At 47.8% G+C, this 25,014-nt stretch overlaps 1 protein-coding gene and 2 pseudogenes across 2 annotated transcripts in view; 2 read left to right on the top strand and 1 right to left on the bottom strand.

Moving 5' to 3' along the window:
* The window catches only part of PRDM6 (PR/SET domain 6), a 99,357-nt gene extending 85,440 nt beyond the window's left edge, over positions 1–13,917 (bottom strand). For both annotated transcript variants that reach the window (XM_022588676.2, XM_089909232.1), the window contains exons 1-2: positions 13,198–13,917; positions 3,929–4,236 (exon numbers count right to left, since the gene is read on the bottom strand). In XM_022588676.2, the coding sequence (XP_022444384.2) occupies positions 3,929–4,236; positions 13,198–13,795 (906 nt within the window). In that variant the 5' untranslated portion in view covers positions 13,796–13,917. The remainder of the gene's footprint in view (positions 1–3,928; positions 4,237–13,197) is intronic.
* Positions 4,509–5,552, top strand: LOC149749630 (uncharacterized; annotated as a pseudogene).
* On the top strand, positions 13,794–15,218 carry LOC149749629 (uncharacterized; annotated as a pseudogene).
* Positions 15,219–25,014: the final 9,796 nt, after the last annotated feature.

Here is a 25,014-nt window from a genome sequence, read left to right as displayed (position 1 = left end):
CTTGAGTAATTCTAGGCTATCTTAAACTGTAACTTAATTTTAAATTTCCGTATTTTCTTCCAGTAGAATTTAAAGTATACACCATGTACATTCCTCAGGTCCAATCGTATTAAATTCTGATGTTAAGCAGAAAGGGGAAACCATGTACGACTAGATTAATTTATCTCAAGGGAAAAGGGGCACATTAATAATTGAGATAATGTTTTCATAAATGTTGGAATCAAATGTGCCTTTTCACTTCTTTATTAGAAAACACATTAAGACAAAATTATCTCACTCTCATCAATAAGACCTAATTGCTGAGAAAGACTATGCTTTCTTTGCAAAATATTCAGAAAGATCTTTCCCGTCATGGCCAAATAGCTAGAAATATATCATGCATCCAAGTCTTGCTGGAATACAGGTATATAAGCAAGGCAAGTGATTGTTTAATCCATCCTGTAATATTTCTGTTTTAAAGTATCTGAACTTACTATTTTTTTGTAAAACACATTAAAATTCTGATTCTAAAAGAAATTGGCCCAAAAAAGGACTAATAATTTGGCTTTTAGCTTGTTAACCTCCTTAAACTACAAATACCCAAAAGAGTCAAAACATAATGAAGGTAGTGGCATGATATTAAACTTTCTTTAAATTGTATTTTTATGAACCAGGATTATACATAAAGAAAATATTAACTAAAAGATGATAGCACACTTACAAACCAATCAAACAAGCTCTCCGTAAATGATATATGTTAAATATTTAAAAAGTCATTTTTCTACAAAAAAACAAAAAGAGCCTTTAATGCTTCAACAAAAGGAGTAACTAAAGTGAATCTGATTGTTTCTGTAATAAGCCTTCATGTGTATAATAAAGTACAACCTTACTAAAAACAATGAACTGTAAACTGAAACAAAAATCCATCGTCTACTTGGAAACAGTGACTAGCAATCCATTTATTGTATGGAAATAAAGATAAGTAACCTTGGTAAGATCCATCAGGACCTGAGTATTGAACTCTAAATATAAAGACATTTCTTCACCTGCAAGTGACTTGAAAAAACATGTGAGAAAGAGAAACGATTCCAGTTGACTTTTAAAATGAAATAGTAATGATCGATTGCTTTTAATTTTTTCAAGATCTGCTTTATGTCGATCTGATAGTCTGGAAGATATCTTTAAAAGTATGTTTTCAAAATGGATAATTATTACATGAGTCATTAAACAATTATTGCCAAAAGTTTCCTATAGACCTACAGTGTATTCCAATTACTGATTCTTTCTAATATAAAAAATATAATAATTAAAATTTTTTCACAATAAAATTTAGATTTGAAAGGAAAGACTAAAATCTGAGGAACAATCCCACATTTAGAATTTTCTGTTATAAATATAACAATTCAAATGGTCACATTTTATAAAAATAATAAATTATAATGCTTAAAAATTAAAAATAAATTTACACTTCATATCTTAAAAATAATTATACTAGTAAAACTCTGAAACCTATTAAATAAGTATTTTATCTTACACATGGACATTGGCACTAAGTTACCTGACCCTGGTCGGTTACATTTATATGATCTCCCAGGAGTCTGATACATATTACATGGCCTCAGTTTTAATATCCCTTCAATCCCCTAAATGCATGTTATTGTAACTATTCTTACAGATGATAAAAATAAACAGATTATGTCCTTTTTAGAAGTAGATCATTCAAGCATAAACTCAGCAAGTCTTTTTTTGTAACACAGAACCAAGTCTATGTACCACCCCCCAACACACTCAACTCACATACCCTAAACAACAGGTAAAACTCACTTTATATCCACCGAAGTATCATCAACAACAACAAACTAATTAAATTCCCCAGTCTCTTTGCTACAACAGAATTTTAACTTCATCAAGTACAAGTAAAGGTGCAGAAAAAAGGCTCCACAGTTTTCAGTATTGCTATACATCATCATATTCTATCTGTACAGTGGTCTCCTGCCAACATCCCAATCATTCAAAGCCTTTTAGGAAAACAAAAACCAACAACCACAATAAGCTATGGGATTTTTTTCATATTTGTGGCTTTGTCCCCTGGCACTCTAAAAATAGACAGGCACTAAACCCAAGGCATCAGAGGGCAATGTAATAGTGCTCAGTTTTAACATTTTCAGATAGAACAAATCTGTACCACTAAGCAATTGCTTTACGATTTCCTCAGAAAAGTACTGGCAGATCTTTAACTGTATGGTATAGAGTTCCTAATAATACCACTGGAACAAGAAAAGTGACTGGAATTGTTTTATAAACTTGAAACCACAGTGGAGGTAACAACTAATTAGTCAAAAACAAAAACCAACTAGAAAATATTTCAAAACCAGATGCTTTATTTCCCACATGTCAGTTTTTCCTATCCAAAAGCTCTAAAGTCTAACTTGACTCAGTGTATTGACCATTTTCTCCTGCCCCATTTCCCTATATAAAATTTGTTTAAAAAAAAAAAAACTATTTGGCAACATAAATATGCCTCATTTTTCCTCATTCAAGAATTCTATTCTGAAAGATTAAAAATGTATAATTGTTTTCCAGTAATAATTTCACAATAGTTTAGGCGTGAAATGGAACCTGGGAGCCTGGGCACAGTGCAGTGCACCAGTGGATAACTGTAGGGTACACAGTCCAGTGGCCACCATGTGGTCATCTTGGGCTGCTTGGCTTTGAGCTCATAGGTTTAGTTCCTCCCCTTTAATCAAAGGCAGCTCTGCAGACACAGGCCTTAGTACCCACTGCCAACAGTCATACAAGCATTCTGGAGACCAAGTTATAGTGCTGGCCAGAGTGGGTGCTCAGCAAATTCTGAGTGGATTATTGAATCGCATGAGTTAGTGACTATAAGGCAACTTGCAGTGAAAAATGATCATCTTGCAGGCTACTGAGCCAAGAGTGGGGGGCAAGCTATTGCAGAAATGAGCCATTAATGGAGCCTTAAGGTCCATGCCAGCTTGGCCCCTGCATTTAAAAAAGTTTGTCTTCTGGCAAATCCCACTCCATTATATTGCCTGGCCTCAGTCAGATGTACATACTGCTTAAGAGTAAGACTTCTGGCACTTTATTTTCATAAATAACTCTCCATGGTGGGAGTATCTAAAATTGTTGTGGGGGAAACCTACATTAAGGGTCTGTCTCTTCCGGAATGGACCTCAATAATCAACCATGAAGATCTGAGGCAAATCTCAGGTTAATAGTTTTCAGATACGTTGTTGACTTTTAAGTAATAGCATCAGGTAAAATTGTACCATTGAAGTACTATCAATTGGGTTATACCAAACTGCCCAGAGTTTTCCTACAGTACCTTGTTGAAGACTGAATAACTGTACTTTGTCAGAGAAGTAGAATTTGTGGTATCTGATTCACAGTATGATTTTGCTTTACTTTGGGCACTTTGAAAGTTGTGAAACATGTTACAGTCTCTCACATTCAGCGTTTACCAAATTGTTTTTATCTGAGAAAATGAACCTGACTCTCCTTCCTCCTGTTTATGCTTATGTTCCTTCTTGCCCAGTGGGCAAAAACAAAAACAACATGTTGGAAGAGCTTAAAATAGGACACAAAATTCACCTAGCTCACATCCCAATGCCCAGCCTCTTCTGTTCTATCTCCTCAGGTGTTTCTCTTTTTCTCAAGATCAAGGGAGACAACAGTCAAATCTATCACAGCTAGAATGGAAGCTTGTTATGGTGATTCCATCTTCAGAAACCTGTAAGCCCTGTCTTCCTGGCTGGGTTGCTGTAGTGCTGGGCCTGGCTCTGCACCTCTTCACTGCAGGTGCTGCAAATACCAGGCATCTGCGTGACCAGAGAAATCGAGCCTCCACTACCCTCTGGGGAACAAGGGAGGCTCTTTGCCGGCCAAAGCTCCAGCTGGGTGGCAAGGTTCTCGGTGGCGGCCCACTTACCTCCCAGAGATGCTGCGTGTTCCTCACGGCGCCGGCCTGCACCTTCTCCGGCGGCAGGAGCACGCCCTGGAAGGGCCCAATCCAGGTGCCCTGCTGGATCCTCTGCGCCGCGCAGATGCCGTAGGCCAGGCCGGGCACGGTGCTGGTGCACAGACACACCTCCCGTGGCAAGTCCCGAAGCCACTCGGGCAGCTCCGGAGGGGGCGCGGCGGCCGCGGCGCTGCTGGTACCCACGAGCCGGCGCAGCGAGTGCAGCGGCCCGTGCATGGGGCACTCGCCGTTGCGGTTGTCTGCGCACATGTCGCAACCTGCCGGAGACACGCGAGAGGAAGGGAGGAAAGGGAGAGGGTTAACCCCGGGTAAACCCCGTGCCAACAGCATCCCCGCCCGGGTGAGCCACCTGCGAGGGAAGTGACGCCGGAGGGCGCCGAGGCCACTGGGAGCAGGGGGAGAGGTGACCCGACGCGCTCCCTTGGAATTCGTCGCACCCAAATCCATCTGGCACAGGGTCGAGGCCCCCGGGCGCCTCCAAAAGCCTCCCGAGTTGGGTGCGGACGGCGTTGTCGTCTCCAAGGAACCGATGGCTCTCGGCTTTTCTCCCCGGCCTCTGCCCCTTTCTCTCCCTCTTCCCTTCTGCCTCTAGCTCCCTCTGACCCTCTCCCCTGTTCCCTCGGGTTCTCTCTCTCAGTGGTGTTTCAAAGTGTATTTATCGTTGTACCAAGAGAAAAGGCGGTCTCTCGACCAACCTGATATCTCGGAGAGATTCTACCTTGGTCGCCAGGGTATGTCTGGTTTTCCTTTCTTTACAGTTATAGAAGAGACTTTCAAAATCACCACAGCATAAGGGCGATCGGTCCGGCGCTGCACGCCATCCCCACTCCTCGACCCACGCTCCCCTCCCGCGAGAACGTCCACGCAAGTGGGCGGAGCCAGCCTTGGCCCCGCGGAGCCCCAGTTCTAGACCCCGGCCACAGAGGGCGCACTGGCGCTAGGGTCTCTCGAGCGCCCCGGAAGCGCCCGCTCCGGGCACTCCGGCCAGGTGGGGACGGGTAGGGAAAGGGGGTGCTGTTCTGTCGGGTTTGGGGTGCCCTGTGCTTGCGTGCAAGCTCTTCCCGGAAGCCCGCCCCCAAAAAAACCAACAGCAAATTTAACGATCAAGATAATGGGTCTTTAATGATGAGGATAAAGGTTCAATGGAGAGGGCCCCAAATCCTGCCCAGACGGTTGAGCCCGAGGCTAAATGCAATTATTTTGCGTTATAAATTAAGTGAGAGCTGTAGTAAAGCCTACTCTCTCCTATGTTCCTCAGAGCAGCCGGCGCGCGAGGGGACCCCCACCCTCTGGGGCGGCCGGCCGTGGACCCCCAGTGTCCCTCGACTCAAACTGGTCAGGAACAGGTCAAGCAGCCGCGGGAAGCAGGCCCGCGGCGACCATGCTGTCGGATCGCAGCGCCCTCCGGGTTATTAATGGGCCTGGCGGAGCCGCCGTGTCTGCGCCCTGGCCTGGCGGACCGGCCTCTGGGAGGCGGCCTCGGCGCCCGCCGGCGAAACCGGCCTCCCTGGCCCAGCTTCCCTGGGGAGCCACGGCGCCCCTGCGCAACAGAGCCCTGTGGCACTGGGCCTGATATCGGGCGAGCCCCGACTGGCGGAGATGGCAAGAGCTGGGCACCAGCGGATGCGCCAGCGCTAGGCGGCGGGTCCCCCTCTGGGCTCCTGCGCCCAGCCTTGGTCACAGCTAGTCCTGGTGGATCGCCCTGGGTGTGCCCTATCCGTGCTTGAACAACTGAAATGCCCAAAGAACTTGTGAAAAGTGAGTCACTGAGGAACCTTCGAGGAACACCTAATCGCAACCCAGCATGGTGTGCGATACCATTTTGCCATTCGCTTCACCGCGAACTGAAGGTTGACTAGGTGAGTATCCTATTGCAGTGAAGAAGGGCTCCAGCCCACGGCGCCTTCCCCTCCGGCAGCTACTCCTCCACTTCCCCCAAAAGAGCCCAGGGAATGAGGGGACCTTTGACGTCACTCTTGAGGGTGTCCCCAGGCCTCTCAAGTGAAAAGTAGCAACCTGTTTCTGCAGGTAGTGAAGTGGCCATGCCTCCTGGACCTCCATCACACAAAGGACCCCTCTTTCAGCAAGACAAACTAATGTCAAAACTGTGCCAGGCTCTGCTTTTGACCCTAGGGCTAGATGGAAGGAGGCAGTCTCACCGTAAGTCAACTCCTCCAGAATGCAGACACTTCACACACCCTCTCAAGCTTCTGATTGTGAAAACAAAAACCTTAAGATAAAGGGGGGATAGAAGGAAAGACAATAAAAACTCACAATTACCAAGTGCCTACTATGTGCCAGACACCTACCTTCAACCAAACAACCACCACCGTATTATCTAAATATCACAATTTCCATTTTGTAGATGAGGCAACTGAGGCTTCGTGAGCAATGTAACTTGACCAAGGATCAGAAACTAGAAAGTGGCTGAGAAGGATTCACAATCAGGTCTGCCTGACTCCAAAGCCTCCAAACCTAGAGATCTAAGATTAATGAAAACTAGGAGAATTTTATATCCAAACTCATAACTCAATCAATATAATTGAAATATTTCACTGAAGTCACTATTTGGGGGCTGCAAAACTGTTGTAGCATGATTGAACTAAAGAGATTTCTCTCTTTTTCCCACACTCTTGGGTTTGGGGAGGTTAATGTAAGAGGATGATTTGAAAAGTAAGTAGATAATGTCCATAATTTTGAATTTCAGTGCCTAACTTCAGAAATGAGCTTTCAGCACCTTAGCAAAAATAGCTTAAAACAAATGACAATAAGCAAAGGCAATATGCCCATAAAAATAAAAATAAATCACCCCAGGGAGTTAACAGACTTTCCCTTTCTGGTTGGCTCAGTGAAACAAAGGGTGAGAAGAACGAGCATTTGGTATTTCCTCCCTAACAGTCCATACCAGAGATTCTGTCAACTTACAAGATCTCCACAACCTGTAACGTCACACCCACTACATCAGCAATAAAATGAGGAAAGGTGCCAACTCCGGCCACCACCCACACAGACAACAAGCACACTCCTGTTATTTGTTATGCACGATAGAGTATGGCTAGTCCTTTCTCTAAGAAGTCCTCTAAAGTACTTCTTCAACTTATTAAATTTCATTTGTCTCCATGAAGTATTGAAATATTTAATAGCAGCATTCTGCAGAGTGACAAGCTGAAGCTCTCCCAATATGTAGAAGAACACCTGCAGGGTAGGCAAGGCCAACCCACCATCATTAGTCCATCCAGTATAGGTTTTCTTCATTTATAAACCATTTCATGCTATTTCAAAATACTCTACCTGAAAGGCTATGTCAAAATACATGTTATATCCTAACGTTACTGTTTCTTAATACAAAACTTCCGCCACTGAAAACATGTGGCTTCTGACTTATGTCTCGGGGTCCCAAAGGAGCCTGAGGACGACTAAAACAAGTAACTGATTAGCTGGGGTTGACAAATGTGGCCCAAGTGGACAAACATTCTAGCAGAGTGTTTTCTAGACAGCAAGCCACTAACACCTACATGAAAAGATTTGAGGAAAAAAGTGGGCTAGATACCTAAACTACACATAAAAAATACGTATGTATTATATACATGATACAGCATTCCAGGCCAAACAATACATAGTACATCTATTTGTATTCATAAAGAAGAGGCAAACAAATGTTCCTATTTTCTCTTAAAATCAGGGTAAGTTTTTTCACAACTTCATAATTATTATTCATAAAATGTTGTCTACATCTGTGAGAGATATTATATTCCCCAAGCAAGATACTTCGAAATGCCATTTTAGCATTAGGGAATGTAAGAGATCATGCTCTCTTCTCTCTCTTGAATAGATCTGTTAATACTCTTTGTTTATGGGTCTCTGAGTAAGAGAAGGAGGTATCATTAAGTTATAGACTAGTTCACCCACTGGCTTCAGAAGGCCAGGCCAAGTGGAGTGAAGACCAGACTCTCACTCTTCCCTCCTTATCCTTCTGTATTGTTCGAATGTTTTTACAAGGGCACGTGCGACTTGTGTAATTGAAAATGGATCTATTTTAAGGTAAAGAGGGCAAAGCAAGCCAGAGTTCTCAGGTATCTCATTTCTCGTTCTAGGAAAGGCGAAATATAAAACGTCTCAGGGCTCTTTTGCCTTTTGGAGAGGTGGGCAGGAGCGCGTGGGCGCAGGCGGAGCGGGGACCCTCGGGACGCGCCTGCCGCGCTGGGCCTTCGCTCCCCAAAGCCTCTCCGCCGCTTTCGCCTGCCCTCACGTATCCTCCGGGAAGGCAACCGAGGAGCAGCTGAAAAGCCTGTCTCCCCGCCTGGGCGGCGGTAACCGCCCGGCTATAAATTCTCTGCGACCGCCGCCGAGGTCGCGGCCTTCTGTCCCACAGGCCGAGCCGGGTGGGGGCCAGCGCCCATCGATCGCCACCCGGTGACGGCGACGCGGCCCCGGGAGTGCCGCCTGCTGGCAGCTCCGCGTGCTTCGTGGCGGGGGCACTGGGCCTTGGGGTCGCCGAGGGCGCTGGCCGACGGGGCCGAGGGCAGGCGGAGCGCTGTGGCTGGGAGTCTCTCGCACCAGAGTTCCACGTCCCCCTCCAGCCCGCACTCCCTGCTTAGCCCTCCCCGCGCCAAGCCACTGGCTGGCTGGGATGGCGGTGGACCGTGCACGGGGTGGGCGTCAGGCCCCCCAGCACTTAAGCTGTATGTTGAAGGCCTTGCCCATTTCCTGCCAGCGGGAAGGGGTCTTCTAGGCTCCCAGGAGCGGGTCTAGGAGCAGGTCTAGAGGCGAGGCAGGCCCGCTAGGGGAACCGATTGTGGTCTTAACCCCGCGGGGCGGCCCAGCTCCCAGGAACCTTCTGGGAGCCTCTCTCTAGAAGAGTTTAAGGCTTCCCTACGCGCTGGGCTTTCCCTGCTCGGCCTGGCTGCCGGTTTGGCCCTGGGACCAAGAGGGAGAGACAAAAGGGGGAGAGAAAGAAAGAGGGAGGAAATGTGGGTTTTATTTGTCTCCTGATGACTGTATTAATAAATTAAATGGCAGCGCCAGTGTGTGAGGGTGAGAGAATATTGCGCCGAGATAAACCTCGCCGGCCCCTGCCCCTGCGAGGCCGCCATATACATTGCGGAGATGATGAATAGGAGGCGCGAGAGGAGATCGAAGCGGGTGTGGGCTGGCTCCACTCTCTCCTACAAAACTATAGGGCAATTAATTGTGGCTTGTCCCCTCATCCTTCATCTTCTGGTGGCACATATCGATGGAGATTACTGCTGATGAACCGTTTTATCACCTTAAATAAACAGTCACCACCTCTTCTAACCTCAATCTAATATATGGCTCTATGTTCAGTTTCAGGGCGCTAGATAACGAATGATGTAAAATAGCTAAATTATGTGTGTTACGGGATGGGGCTGGGCGTGCGCACAAAAAGAGAGCAAAGAGAAAAAGAAAAAGAGAACAACACAAAAGCCCACACAGTGACGCCGAGCCTCCCTCCCACCGGAGACCAGGTCTGAAATCTAAGTCGCTTGCTGGCCATTGACAGCGGGGAGTAGCGCAGCGACTGTGCCTTGGCATCAGGAGAATCCCACTGGTGGGTTACTGGGCTCGGGAGCTTCCCAAACAGGACCTGCATTTTCCAACTGGGTGGGAAGAGATTAGGGAGGGTCAGTAAACACTCGCCCTCCTTTTCTCTCTTTCCCTGACCTCTCAACCAAACAAACCCCAGATTTCCTTCTCTCCCCAATATCTCTCCTCAAACCCTTGGAAAGGATGGCACCACCAACAGGGGGGCCTCGGGCCCCACTCCAACACCTGCGCACACGCCGGTGCTGTTCCCTGCGCAGCAGGGCTCCCCGAAATACGGAGGAGATAGAGACCTCCAGCTGGGGAAGTTGCGGACTGCCCCGACTCAATTCTCCGCAGAGAGACCCCAGGCGGAATTAGTCCCCTGCTCTCTCCCAGATACGAGGGAGGAATGTCTTAACCAAAAAAAAAAAAAAAAGGGGGGTGGGGGATGAAAAGCTAACTGGCTCGGCCGGCTGTCTCCGAACAAACACAAACGTCCGGCGCTCCCCTTGGCCGCTGCTCAATACCTTTCAAGCGTAGTGACAGGGTCTCAAACAACGCACAGCTCCCGGAACCCGAGAAGAGGCCACCGCAACGGAGCCTGACGGAATCAATGGCTTCAGGCAAACCGGCAGCAAATGAGGGCAGTAATACAGGAGGAAGAAAGGTCCCCATCCCCCATTTGCATTACACAAGCTCCACCTGACTTTAGAGATGAAAAAAGAGGCAACTAAGTAAGCATTGAGAGCCTCAGTGGAAAGTGTACTTCAATCATAGAATAACTTCATACACGGAGTTAGTTGGATATATACTGGAAGAGCTCACCCGGGCCAGCTTGTATAGTTTCTGCTGGTTTTAAATCTTTTTATGTGTGACAGAGAGCTACAACACCCTTCACTATGGCATTTGCCATAGGTGGCAATAAAGTTTCAAGGTGAAGGTGCTACTGAGTCACAGGTGTTACTGGGTTGCTGATCCCAGGCAAAAAGTTACTCTTCTAAAAGGAGAAGTACGGAGGCCCCTTTCTTTGCCTTGCAAGAAAAAGAGAATACGACTCAATACGTTTTTAAATACAAAGTAATAAAACGAAGCAATGCTGAGTGGTCACTTCACAGAATTCTTTTAGAGGGAAAGGGCAATAGACTAAAAGGAAAACTAGGATGATCTGTGCCTGATAAATTAATAGGTGCTTCCCTTCTGCCCGCCTCTCACCCCACCCCCGACCCACATACAACCTGGGAATGGGGAAAAGCTGTTATTCACCATCTTTCAAGTGATATATCAACTTTCCCTGCCAAGGGAAAAAACAGTTTCGCACTGCTTGCATTTCTGAGTTGTTCTGATCCCCTAGTTAGATTAAACTCAATCGCTTCTCACTTCATCTTTGTAAAACACATCTCATGGTTTCAAATGAATGCCTACTCTTGCCCAGAGAAGTTCCTGGAAGCATGGCAGACCTAGTCTCCCAGCATTACATGGAGAGCTGCCTCAGCTTTCTATTTTCTTTCTCAGTTGCCCTTTAATTAGACAGCAATGTGAAGTGTAACTCTAATGAGACAATCTGACTTCCTTTCTCTCCTGTCCTTGCCCCTGCACTTTGCACACTGAAGCAGTCCAGTCGACTCAAAAGGAGATAGCAGAAGATTAACACAATAGGAATAATTTGAATAAATCATAATTCATTTCCTCCAGCCACGAAAAAGGGTAGCTAGACAATATACTGGTTCAATAGGCACATATTAATTAGGAATCTGTCCCAATTCTTTCTCTGATTAGTCTAGGTTTTTCTCTGGTGAAAATGTATTGAACCTCAAGATTGCACTGTAAACAGCACATGGAGCTCAGCGCACAGCCGGGGCTTTGGGGTACACTGCTGGTGTCTTTTCCAGCACTAATTTAATTCAGAAGAAAGACTGCAAGTTTGATGAAGCACTCTCAGTCCACAGTGACTACATTTCACTTAGGGGTAAGAAATACCTTTTATGAAAGCATTTCTTATCTTTTTATTTTACATTTTTAAAGAACTGCTTTGAAAAAAACACAATCAAGAAATTCAGTAGGAGATAAGTATTTTTTGAAATTCATTAAGACAACATAGTTTTATAAAATTTTCTGGAACTCTGAAATATAGGAATTTTCTTAACTGCAGAGCAAATCTGAGTTGAAACCCTCATTTTAAACCAAATACTTTACCCTCAGACTCTAGAAAGGAAAAAAGTAAACACAACTACTCTTTTTATTAATAATAATTATCTCCATTAGAACCATTATCTCCAACCATTATGAAAAGATTAATACACCTCAATCACTAGGGTCATGCTCAGTGTTTTTAATCAAAATAATACATTTGGGAGTCCTTTAAATAACTACAACCTGTAGTTATTTTGCTTTTACAACGAATTAAGAAGCTCACGGATTAGTAGACATTCTGCAAGAAGGAACTTGTTCAAAATAGAATGATCATATACATTTACAATTAACTTTCCTCATACAGAAGCTAGATGAAGGAATGAGACGAAGAAAGAAGCTGAGCGCTGTTTCAAATCCCGTATTGCTTTCAACCTAACTCTTGACCTGCTTTAATGTTCTCTCCTGGGGTCTCTGGAAGTATACTTCGCATTTATCTCAACACATTAAGTGTAAACATAGCATAACTTCTGAAATTACCAAAAAGAACTGGATATAAAAAATAAATGACACATCCTTGATCTTCATGTAGAGTTTTGGTTCAAAACCTGAAAATGGAACTACACTTGGGATCAAGAGTTTGAAACTGTGAATACAGGAACGGAAGCTAGAAGAAAATTGATGTTAATTTAGGCATTTTGTCATTTATTTCGGGAAAAGAAGAGCAAGCTTCTTATACTAAATTACTGTTACCCTCATTTAAAAAAATACGTTAAGCCAACAAGCGTGGCTACGGACTGTAAACGTTTGCAGGGTGCAGGGTGCACGGAGAATGCGGGATCCGCAGGGAACGACCCTGCCCTGAAGTCGGAAATGTTTTCTCACTAAGCAACTGGCATTCTTTTTCTCTTCCTTCTTCTCTAAAATAAATAGTAAACCTAAGAATAATGCCTGCCTGCAGGGAGAGACTGACCCAGTGTCATCCAAAACTCCTACTCCAGCGAGGCCGGGCCAGCAAGCAGCTCCCGGCCGGTCCCCCGACAACCCCGCGGTCCGAAAATGAGCTGACGCAGTTAACCCCAGAGGTAAGATAGCGAGAAGGAGAAATTAGCTCTGGAATCCACGCTCCCCTGGACCGCTGACAGTCCCTGCCCTGTCCCCTCTAAGGCCAGGCCGGGCCGGTCCCCGGACACTCCCATCGCGCGCCGCTAGTACCCGCCCCGCACGAGGCGAAGTACGCCGCGGGAGGGCTGTGATCTGTACTCTCCGGTCCGCGAGCAACTCGGGTCTTAAAGATTCGGAGCTGGGAAGCAGGGAATGGGAGGAGGGGGAAGAGGTAACCCAGAGGTGTCACCCGGCCGTCCCAACCGTTCTCCTTCCTTCTCTAACCCATAAAACTTTGGTTACAGTGGTCTGAGAGGTGCGGGCCCGCGGCCTGGAAAGCCCACAAGCCGGTGTCCCCCTCATTCGACCTGCCTCCCGGACCGGCGCCCGCGCTCGACGGAGCCAGCGCCCCGAAAGAGAGCGCGCGGGCTGCTGCTACGTACGGTTGTTGGGGTCGCTGGTGTGCTGGTTGAGCGGGATGATCTCCATGCGCTGCTGGCCGTACAGGTAATAGTCCAGCTCCTCTGCGCTGCAGCGGAAGCGCGGGGCGCCCCGGACATCCCCGACGACGCCACCGCCGCCGCCGCCGCCGCCGCCGCCGCCTCCGCACTTGGAGGGCCCCGGGCCCGAGACGGCGCCGAGGCACAGGTCCTTGGAGGGCAGCGGCTCCGCGGCGACGGCCAGAGGCGCGAACACTGGCAGCTGCGCCACGGGCAGGGCCGAGAGACCGGCCAGCGCGGCGGCGGCGGCGGCCGCCGCGGCGCAGGAGGAGGCAGAGGAGGCCGAGGTGGAGGAGGAAGCCGGAGTGGAGGAGGCGGAGGAGAGCGAGGCGGGCCGCGGGCGCAGGCTGTCCGGCTGGGGCTCAGTGCGCTCCGGGGGGGGCGGCGGCTGGAGAGGCTGCGGTGCGCCCAGGGGACCCGCGGCACCGCCGCTCTTGAGCGGGCCGCCGCCGCTGTGCGGGAAGAGTTGCTGCCAGTGCTGCAGATAAGCTGGGTCCACTTTGAGGAATGCCGAGCCGCCGGGGTCTCCGGGCTTCAGCATGTCCGACGCTTCAAACTGGGGGCAGAGGGCAAAGAGGAGGGTGCGCGTGAGCCGGACTCAGGGCCTGGTGCGAGAGGGGCGGGGAAGACCGCCGCCAAGACACTGGAGCGAGAGTTTTGAGTCCTTGGCTCCGCCGGCGGCAACCCAGTTCGGAGGCTCCCTCCTCCCAATTCGGCTGGGGCGCAAAGTTTACTCTGAAGCCGCAGCGCCGCGCGGGGGGAGCTGTATGCACCCTGCCTTGCCTCCCAGCCCGAGGCGCCCAGCGCCCACCCGGCACTGTTGAAGCCCGGAGAGAGGGCGCTTCCCAGCAGAACTCGGCGGCAGGACGCAGCCCCCACCCTCTGCCGCCGCCCGGAGCCGACCCGAACTGGAGTGGCGCAGCGCCTGAGCCGCGCTGGCCTCCGGCGCCAGGAGGCGGGACAGTCTCGCCCCCCGCCCCCAGCGCAGGACCTCCAGCCTCCTATTGCCCGGGTCCAAGACCCTCAGCCCTAGACAAGCCACGCTTACCTGAAAACTCGGAGCCGCCGGCGGGTGCGTGCGTGCGTGCGTGTGTCTTGGTGAGTGTGCGGCAGAGTGTGCGCCCCGGCTACGTTACATGCCCCTGGGCAGCGCGGGAGCAGAGCCCTAGAGATCCGCCCGCCTGGGACCCTCCGGGACCGCAAGCCAGGGATGTAGAGGCCTGCGGAGGGCGTGAGAACAGTTACGCTGAACGCGGGAGTGCGGGCGGACCCGGGCGCCGAAGCCGCGGCGGGCTGCTGCGCTCGGCCGCTGCCGCGTCCCGGCTCCTCCGCTCCACGCTCTGGCAGCCTCCCCGCTGGACACGTGGGTTTTACGACAGCACAAATTACAAGTGTGTGTGTGTGTGTGTGTGTGTGTGTGTGAGAGAGAGAGAGAGAGAGAGAGAGAGAAAGAGAGAGAGAGAGGGAGAGAGAAGGGGGGAGAGAGAGAGAGAGAAAGAGAGAGAGGGAGAGGGAGGAAGGGAGGGAGAGAGAGAGAGAGCGGTGGGCGTGGGGGTGGGGGTGGGGGTGGGGGGGAGGCGGGAGGCAGGCCAGAAGAACGGAGGGGAGGGGAGAGGGGAGAAGGAAGTTCTAACTCGGCTGTATCCACACACAGCTCGTGCGCCTCTCCTGCACAAAAACCTCCTCCTCCCTCCCACCCCCCACTTTTTTTTTTGGCGTGACGTCTCCCGTTCGCCTGTTGTCTCTTTCTGCCCATGATATGTCTTTTCTAGGTGCCGGCTCACCGCCCTGGTCCTGAAAGCAGTGGAAACGCGGAAACCGGAACGCATCTCGGCACGCGCTCTGGTGTCCGCATCCGGGCGGGCGCGCGCGGCCAGGCGAGAGGACCGAGTCCCCGCAGCGGGTTTGCGCTTTTCCCGGGCTCTGTTTTTTCAGGAGCACTGCTGGGTGCCAGAGTCGACTAGCCCTCCACGCAATCTCTCACATAAATCTTGGCGGAGGTGGGGGTGAAGGGGGAGTCGGGGGCGGAGCGGGGCGCGCGCTGGAATGAAACCCTCAGTCGGCGGCGGAGGAGGCAGGCTTTGCGAGCTGGGAGGCGTGAGACCGAGGGTCTCTAAAGGGCGCTGGTCCTGGCGGGACTCAGGCCTGGCCGCGGGGCTGGAAGGCGGCTGCAATGGAGTCTCACACCGCCCAGCGCTAAGCCAACCCACTCTCGAGTTGTCTTCCTGGGGGGCTGGCTCCTTCTCCCTTTAGACATACAAGGCAAGTATCCAGAGCTACGTCTGGTGGTACAACTGCTCCGGGACACAGACGAGGCTTATTTGCGTTTGGCTGCCCGGGGCTGCCCCGAAGGGTCATGTATAGGTCCCTCTCCCCAAAACCTGGCGTCCGAGGTGTAGGGTGCGAGCGCAGCCCCACACCCACCTTACCTACTCCTGGCGCCTTGGACCGTGGCAGCCCTTCCAGGCGTGGTCTCACATCAAGGAATTAGACACCCGCCCCCAGTTCTTCAAGGCGTTCACAGAAGTCGGTGGGCGGAGGGCACCGACTCGCTGTGTGAAATTGACCGGCTCTGGCGCTTTCCCAACGCCGGAGTTCTGTCCACACCTCAAAGAGAAGAAATAACATTTGTCTTTCCCCAAACAAACCAATTCATTTAGCACCTACCACTCCGAACAATTAATAGCCATTCTTTCCTGATTTCTGCTTGTTTCTTTTTGTCTTCCCACCGCTCATTTCGTCTGAGCCTGGGAAACGCGCTGTTTAGACTTTGTCCGGGTCTTACTCAGGATGCTTCGCGGTGCTGGTTGGAACAGAGCTGGACCGAAAATATTTTGACTGGCGTCGCTGTGACAAGGTCATCAGTCATCCCTGGATAGATTGATAGTACCCAAGTTTAAGGCAAACACCGCGAGGGAAAACCCACGGTGCTTTGGACCCCGAGGCTAACTACGCAGTCTCCTCGGGCTTTGAACAACTCCATGGGAGGACAGGGTGAAGTTCTAGGCCCCTTTCAATTAAGCTGCTCGCAGAGCTGCCGAAGAGTAGCTGTCGGGCCACAGAAGAGGCATACTCTCTTTCTCACACTCTTTCTCTGTTCTCCCGGAAAGACAGCACCGAGGCTCCGAGACCGGACACTGCGGCAGCGGCCCCACTGCCTTCTTGGTTTTGCGCAAACCTGCTACTTGCAAGTGCTCGGTCCCCAGAACTGGCCGTCCCAAAGAACTCCTCTCTGAACTGACCCCCAAACACACTTGAAAATCTCAGAATTTTGAGATGCTAGCTGCAGCAACTGCTCCCGAGGCCTCTTGCCGCCCACACTCTGGGAAGCCCGGGAGTTCCCTTCCTAACAAAACTAGCTGACCGTTTGTGAGAGCTTTCGACAGGCCAGGTGCGGGTACAAGCTTCAAGTCCGCCCAGCAACCATGCGGAGAAAGCATTATCATTAACCCCCATATTACAGATGGGGACACTGAGGCTCAGAAAGTTAGGTATGTTGCCTGAGGTCACGCCATTAATAAGTGATGGAGGCAGATTCAAACCCGGGTCAGTGAGGCACGAAGTGCATTTTCCTGCCCACCCTAGTCCGGAAGAACTGACGCCAGAGGGGTACAGAGACACATGGCAGGGATTTGGCTCGCTTTGCCAAGGGGAGAAGCAGAACTGTAGCGGAGCCCACCTCTCCCTCTATGCCCGTGTGCGGTCTCCCTGACCCGCCAGGTTCGAGGACCACCGTCCGCCCCCAGCGGCCCCAGGGTACGCGGGTCTGGAGGCGACGGGACCCCAGGGCCCAAAGGCCTTAGGGGACTCGCATGCAGGAGGTGGGTTAACGTTAGAGGGGGCGCTCAGAGGGCCCGGGAGTCCAGGAGCGCACGGAAATCTCTCAAGGGCAGTGTCGCGGGGGTCCGAGCATCCCCAGAGCCTACCTGCAGGCTCACAAGGCAGGGCGGGGCCTTTGCTCCGACCGCGATCTGCAGGAGGCCGGCGGGGCTAGGTTGGGGCAGAGGTCCGCGCAGTCCACCCCGGGGCGCACCACCGCTGCCTAGGCGGGACAGCCGGCGCCCCAGGCCGCTTTCCGCTCACCCAGCTGATCCCGGACGGCTTGGTCACAACCACACTGCCATGATTCGGAAATTTTCAGAAAGTGAGCCCGCCGACCTGCGCCCCCTCAAATCCGTGCCCCTCCTCTTCATTATTTAGAAGACCAATGAAACAAATCACTTCGACCACTTAGGAAGCGATCCAATCTTTCTAAAAATCCATCGCTCCCAAATCGATGGGTGAATATTTGCTGGGAATTTGTTCCAGAGGAATAAATAAGGAGCGAGAGTGTATTAAATGCAAACGGGGGGACACGGTGGTGTTTTTCTTCATTGATTAATGACCTCTAAAATAAAACATGTGGGAAGAGGAGCCAGGATCGATAAATTAACTACCCAAATTCATCATTTTCTCGAGCAATTTTTTTTTCCAGAAAATTATCCTTAGGAAGCACTGTACCCTTAGCTCGGAGGGGAAGTGGTGGGTGGGAGTGGGGGGCAGGGCAGAGAGGGAGAGGCCAGAAGGGGCAGGAAAGAAAGAAGAGGCTTCTGTCTGGGAGACTCTCTATCTGATTTCGTTTGACATACATTTTTAAAGTTTGCCTTTCATATTAATTATTTTTTCCTGATGGAGGAGGGGAACAAATGGTCGGTTGCCTTTGACAGGACTCCAATAAAGAATTCAGCAGCTCTCCTCTCTGCCCTCGGCGCTCCCTCTTCTAGGTTTAAGGTCATGGGTGGCTGAGTTAATAATTCATTAATATAGACGTTTATTCAGAAGCGTTCTCTGAGATCCACTCTCCTGATCTCCTCCCAGAGATTTATTTTCCTGGGAAATGGATGGCATGGGACGGGGTGGGGGGGACTGCAGGTGAAAGAAGGGGAGGAGAAAAAGGAAAATGAAAAGGGTGGTTGGACACAGGAAGAATCTTTGTTTAGCCAGATTAATGGACAGATCCCTCTAGCCTGCCATTAAAAACGTGGCTGAAAACGTGGCAGCCAAAGAGCACAGGGCTCTGCCTCCGGTACTCCTTTCCCTATTTCCGCATCTGTTCATTCACGCTTGTTCTGACAGCTCCACCCCTCCATTCTTTAGGATCGGGGAGAGCCACCTGAGAACTTTGGAATGCAGGCAAAAGGGGGAAGCCCCTGAAAAAAGATTACCCTACTCCCCATCCCTATGACGTTCCCAACGGAGGAGTTTTGCCACTTGCCCAGACCTGGGATCTCAAGGAGGCTGCCCTCCTAAAGGGACAAGCAGCTTCTGGTGGCCACTCTATCTCTTCAGAAAGGGGCTGTAGGTGCTTTAAAGCAGAACCAAACCAAACCAGAAATGTCCAGATCCCCATGAAGCTTACACTGTGGGGCATAGAGACAGAGAGTAAACAATAAACAAGTAATTGTCAGATGGTAGGTAGTAAGTGCTATGGAGAGCAAAGATGAGAGCAGCAGGTGGAGTGTGTTACTTTTTAAATATAGTGGTGAGAGAAGGCTTCTCTCATAAGGTGAAATTTGGGTAGAGACTTAAAGCAAAAGAATGCCAGTTTTGTGCCTGGAGTGGAGACAGTCCCTGCCCTAACCTGTGGCTCAGGGGCGAACACAGTGAAAGGGGCTTCCCCTGAAGAACCCCCAAGGCACTGGGGAAGGCTCCTGCATCCTCAGCCTCTGGCCACCCTTGGCTCCCGGTGGTACCTGTTCCCACGTACCTGTTCCCACGTGGTTCCCACAAGATGCTGTGAGCTACTCAATATCCTTTCAAATACATCTGTTCGCTGTTTACATCAGCTGAAGTCACCTGTGCTGCTGGTGACTTAAACTTTACACAGTGATCTGTTCCAAACTGTCTGAGCCTCAGTTTCTTCCATGGCCAAACAAAAGGATGGGACTAATGTAGCTTTCTACTCTAAGCTCTTTCTCAAGCAACTACCAAATTCTGTCCTCCCTCTCCACCACCCGTTTTCTACCCCACCTCCCAGACGCCATGAGTCTAAGGCGAGTGGTATGTAAAATGTATTTGAGAAACTGAAAACAAGAAAACCCACACCATTTACTTGAATCACTGCCATCTTCCCATTGATCCTTTTGCATCTTCACTCGTTTGTCCTTACTTAGTTTTAGAAAACAGGGCCAGCTACTTTCGGAAAGCAAGAGCGTGAGAAATAAGCAACAGGCGGGGAAGCCACTTTAGAGCTTAGCCGGGAGAAGTCAGCCCTTCCTCTGATGATGCTTCATGAGCCTCGCTGTTCTTCTGAGGCCTTGGCTGTTTTGTACGTGTAGTCTCCTCAGCTTTCCTCCTGTCACGACAGTACTGGAAAGGCAAGCTCCTCACTTTGCCAAGTCGAAGATGGCCTCTGGGGCCAAGAGACCAAGCTCAGCCTATTTCTGACCAGTCTCTCAAGCTCCACCAAGATCACTGCAGACAGCACCTGTTCATTGCACTTGAAATGCAGCCCAACCCTCCAGCTCCTCTCACCTTGGTCACCGGACAGCTGTCACTCAAACAATGCTTCTCAGGCACCCCAGGCCTGATTTGGATTTGACCTACTGACCTCAGGGTGAAAGGCTCAACAGTCCATTACAGTTCCCCGGGGCCAGTTCATTCTCCCAGAAAAGCCTCTAAATACATCCTTTCTTTTTGCAGGGAAATCAGCTATTATTATTTACAAAGGCCTCGTGCATTTAAAACATACTGGGGCAGTTCAATCCCATAAAGATTTAATGAATAGCCATTGAGTGAAAAACAACTGCTCTTTTTTCTTTAAGTCTTAATAAGTAAAGGAAAAGAGTAATAATTAGACTAGGGGAACTGGCCCTTCAGAAACTCATATGTTCCCTTCGTTATCTCCATCACATCCACCCTTCCCCCCAAAATTCACTCTTCCGTTTTTCCAAGAATCTGTAAGAATAGACAAGCCCAATCGAAGTTACCTACCTACAAATTAACAGCTATACATAATATCTAATGAGCACCTACCGTGTGCAAGTGACTCTTGGTAGGGATCTTTGGGACAATCTCCTTTGAAACTCTTCTAGCAAATGCGACCTGGTTCTAACACAGTCTTCCTTTGGTCACCAGTTTGTCGCCTAACTTAGTTGAAGCCTGTAGGCCTTAAGTTATAATCAGGATGAGGCAAGCATATTGCAGTGCATCGGTTTGAAATTAGGAACATATGCTATAGTTGATTCACATCCTGAGGGTTGGTGGGTCCTAGTGCATGTTGAGTTCCCCTGAGTGCTCCATAGTCTCTAAGAGCCAGGATGGCCTACAGGTAGCCTCATAAGTGAGGGAGCCCTGAGGCCTTCCCCGCAAGGCAGCCTGAGGAAACAAGACCCATACTCCCACAGAGGCTCTTACTGGGAAACCTGGAAGCCCGTCTGCCCCTCCAGCCTGCACTCTACTGCCTGGATTGGTGCCTGCCCTTTCCCTCCTCTGAGTTAGTGTGTCAGAGGATGACACAAAGTCTTGTTTATATTGTATTATTTCTGGTGAGTCTATGTTCTCTGTGTAAGAGCCTCTCAGTTAAAACAATAAGAACAACAACCACCTATTCTGTTTCCTTTTTGGAACCGGAAAACTTGTCTTTAAATCAAAATAAATAAAGACACTATGGAGGTTACTGTGGGGAAACCCAAAAGAATGTAAATTGCAGTGCCCCTGTCCTCAATGATCTTATACTGGGGAAATCTTTCAGAGACTCAGCTTCCCCTCTCTAGTTCCTAGGACCTGGGGCCAGTGAGTGGCATAATATTTCAGAAGAGGAAGCCATCACTTTAGGTGAGGAGATAATCAAGCAGAGCTTCACAAACGAGATGGGCCCTAAAATTTTTCTGCATTCAGGCAGGTAGAGAGGAACTGAGAAAAGGCATTCTAGTACAGGGGAGCTGCCTGAGCAAATAAACTGTCTGTACAGATAAACTGGGAGGCCAGGTGACTTTTTCCTCCATTCATGAGAATAATGATTGGCTGGCTGGCTGCCCCATCTCCAAGGGCCAGAACTCCATTTCCTTGGGGGATCCTGCAGTCATATTCCATAGATTCAGAAAGATGTTTTTATGAGAAGTATCCTGACCCAATATGCTCAAGTTCAAGTCTGAAATCAACTCACAATTAAGATAACAAAAACAGTTGAGGGGTCCAAGATAAAGCCATCAACACAGCAGAAATTTCACTGGACCATGATTTGGTAAGCTTGACAATGCCATTTCCTGACTCTGGAAGATACAAGCTATGATTCTCTGAACTGCTCTTTTTAAACTGTAAAGAGCTATGCAAAAATACATATATAATATACATTTATCATATATATCATATATATATTTATCATATATATCATATCATATATATATCACATATATATATTTATCATATATATATAAGAGAGTGATCTAGATCCTTCTGAAGTAAAAACTGTATAGGAAAGTGTTTTAGAATAAGCAGATATGTTTTCCAAGGATCCTTACTATGGTTAATCCCTCTTTAAAAGAAAAAAAAGGAGCTACAGAAAAACGACAAGATTCTTGAGTCTCAAAGAAAAAACAATCATTTTTTTTCATTGACAAGACTGCTGGATTCTTAAATAGAACTTTTTTAAAAAGGCTATACATTCTTAGTTCATTTTTATAATACAGCAATTGACAAATGACACTGAAACCTTGATCGGAAAATTAACGTTCTAAAAATTCAGTAATTAACACTTCGGCTTTTTAAAATACTGTTAAGTTTGACCACGTTTCAGACATTTCCTTCTTGTCTGTCTACATTGGTAAGCATTTTTCATTGAAACGTATGTTTAGGTGGACAAGTATTGTATTTGGCAGCAACCTAATAGTTTAAGTATAGATTAAAATTTAATAGTACTTAATAGTTTAAGTACCATTAATACTTAATACTTTAAGTATAGATTTCAAAATCAAATGTTTGCTCTGTATGCAAATGTTTTCAAACAGCAGCATTTCTCACAATTTTTCCTCAAAATAAATGTTTGTCTTGGAGCCAGCCAAACATTCCAGAAAACTTCTTCCATACATCCATCACTACTATTCTGCCACCTTCAAGATTTTCTATTGGTCACATTCCCTTACAGATTTCCATGGGTTGCTTTACAAGGCTACCGCCCAAAATGCTTTGTAAGAAAAGGTCAAGCATTTTCAAAATGATTTGTTCTTGGTAAAAATGGATCAGAAGCACGTTCACATTTAGCAATGTTTCATTTCATTTGCGTAGATGCCATTTTATTTGTGATTTGATTATTGGTACCATCTGTCTTCTCATTTCCAGATACAGAGTTGTGAAAGTGGGCAACACAGGCCCCTCCGCTCCCTTCTCCCTGATAAAAAGGAGAGCGGATCAAGTTGGTGTGAGTCTCTGAGTGACTGTATATGTGAGTACGAAGAAAGAGAACCACTGTGATTTGTCCCAAGTCTGAGAGGGACGTTAAGAAGAATCAGGGCTGACGTATCTGGCTATATTACTGAGGACTCTTTCAACTTCAGGTGACAGAAATTAAATTAACTGATAACAGCTTTATAAAGGGACAATTCGATGACTTATGAAAAACCAGGTTACGGGATTTCAGCTATAAATGGATTCAGAGGTTCAAACAACCACATGAAGTCTCAGTCTTTCTCTTCATTTCTTGGTCTGCCTTCCTCTGTTCTAACTTGAATCTCAGGCAGCCATGTGGTTACCCCCAGAAGCTCCAAACTTACCTTCTTCTTCTAAACAGCAATCCAAGGGAAAAGATCACTTATTTCCCAATTGTTTCAACAAAAATTCTGGGGTTGAGTCTTAACAGGCTAATTTGAGTCGCCCAACTACACCTGAACTAATCATTGTAATCAAAGAAGTACAGTATATTGACTGCCCAGGCCTGGACATTGGCCCTGACCAAACTACATAGACTGAAGTTAGGCAGGAATAGCTTTCTGAAGGAAAACCAGGGTGCTACTCCTAGAAAAGGGGGAGTGAATGCTGACAAGTCAATAGCAGATGTCCTCTCCACTAGGAAGGTTCTGCCTGCTAATACTTTCAGGTCCCTTTTGGTAAGGAGTATTACCATTGACAAGCCCTAGGCTGCTCATAGCAAATCTCTATTCATTCATTGGACAATGGGCAGCAGTCCTTAGCCTTCCCCACCAAAGCCACCATGATTGTCTCCTAGGAGCAGAGCCTTAACAATTATGGCTCCAAGAGCAAGTCATTCTGTGACACACAACAGTTGCCTGACTCAGCTCCCATTCACAACTCCCTACTCACTTTCTAGGATTGATTTAGAAGTAGCCAGTGAAATACAAGTAGAAGTCCTTGAGTGAAACTTCTAAGGAATCTTTTAAGAAGATATAGCCTCAGCTGCCATGCCCTTTAGATTTCTGACTTTTGTCTTTTGCCTCTTCCTATTTCTTCCATTCTGGAACACAAACACAATGAGTGGAGGTAAAAATTATCTTACAATGCTCAAGAAGAAAGCTACAGGCTAAAGACAGAAGAGCCAGAATATAGAAGGAGCCCTTGTGGAATCACTGAGCTACAATCCTAGCCTGGGACTATCTATTCCTAAACTTCTCTTTGAGCAAGACGAAAAACACTTTACACGCAGCCAAATGCAAAAATCAATACACAAACCTCCAAATCATCCATGTAATTCATGATGTGGTTTACCAAAAAGTTTTATTAATTAGGACACCACCTGGTGGCTCCCTATTTTTATTAATTATTCTTGCTAACTAGGTGCTAAGCTCATAGTTTCTATGCTTTAGAAAGATGTATCCTGTCAACATAGGCAGTAGAGTTAGACAGACAGTATAGTTAGTGGATATAACACTAAATCAGAGCATTTAAATTCAAACCTAGTTCCATACTTAAATTAGCAGCTGTATGACCTTAGATAAGTTACTTAACATTTTTATGCACCCCACAGACCTCATCTGTAAATCCCTAGTGTTATCCTGAGCATTCAGTGTGCTAGTCCTTGAAAAAATAGTTAGAACATAGCATTCTCTATATATTATATCTTATAACGTACGTTGTCTTTTTAAAATTTTTTTAAGATTTATGTCCACTACATTTTGGTATCATGGAGGTAACTCCAGCTAACACGTATGGCTTGGCAATGGACACACAGCATGTAGACAGAGATGGTTAATTGTTCAGTTCCTTGTCTTCTTGTCTTCCCACTTCCATAGTTTGGAGATGGTTGGCTCCAAGGACAGCTGGCAGTTCCAAAATCATGCCACCAGTTTGCTTATTCAACTCCTGCTAAAAACCAAGCCTAATTATATTTTTACCTCTAAATGTTTTTGAATCACAGCCCTACCTATAGAGACTGTGTGTCAGGACAGTCAGTGCCATCTTTACCATATACCACATCCTTTCTCCTGCAACTTGATTCCAGTCACTTTCAAGATATTTATTCTGATGTTTGGGCTGATCTCTTAAATGCACATTTATTTGCTTTGGCTGAATATATCCTCTCTTTGACTGTAAGAAAAAGCTGGATATGAAATCAATAATTATGATTGAGAACATACATATTTCACACAAAAAGAAATGCCTCAGGAGAAATATATGCCATTTAGAGTCCATAAGAAGTAGGCTAAGTAGCTGGTCACTTTCTTGACCATTAGGACACTCATCTTGGAGTTAACTGGTTAACTTACCACCTCAGACCCACAACCCAAGTACATGCTGTTTGCCAGGAAAAGGACTGGGTTTCAGGATAAA

Source organism: Delphinapterus leucas, chromosome 3, assembly GCF_059928025.1.
Source record: "Delphinapterus leucas isolate spDelLeu-1000000601 "Yukka" chromosome 3, BTC_Dleu_Yukka2, whole genome shotgun sequence".
Taxonomy (NCBI): Eukaryota; Metazoa; Chordata; class Mammalia; order Artiodactyla; family Monodontidae; genus Delphinapterus; species Delphinapterus leucas.
The sequence above is the reverse complement of the archived record's forward strand: the minus strand, read 5'-3'. Positions and strand labels throughout refer to the sequence as shown.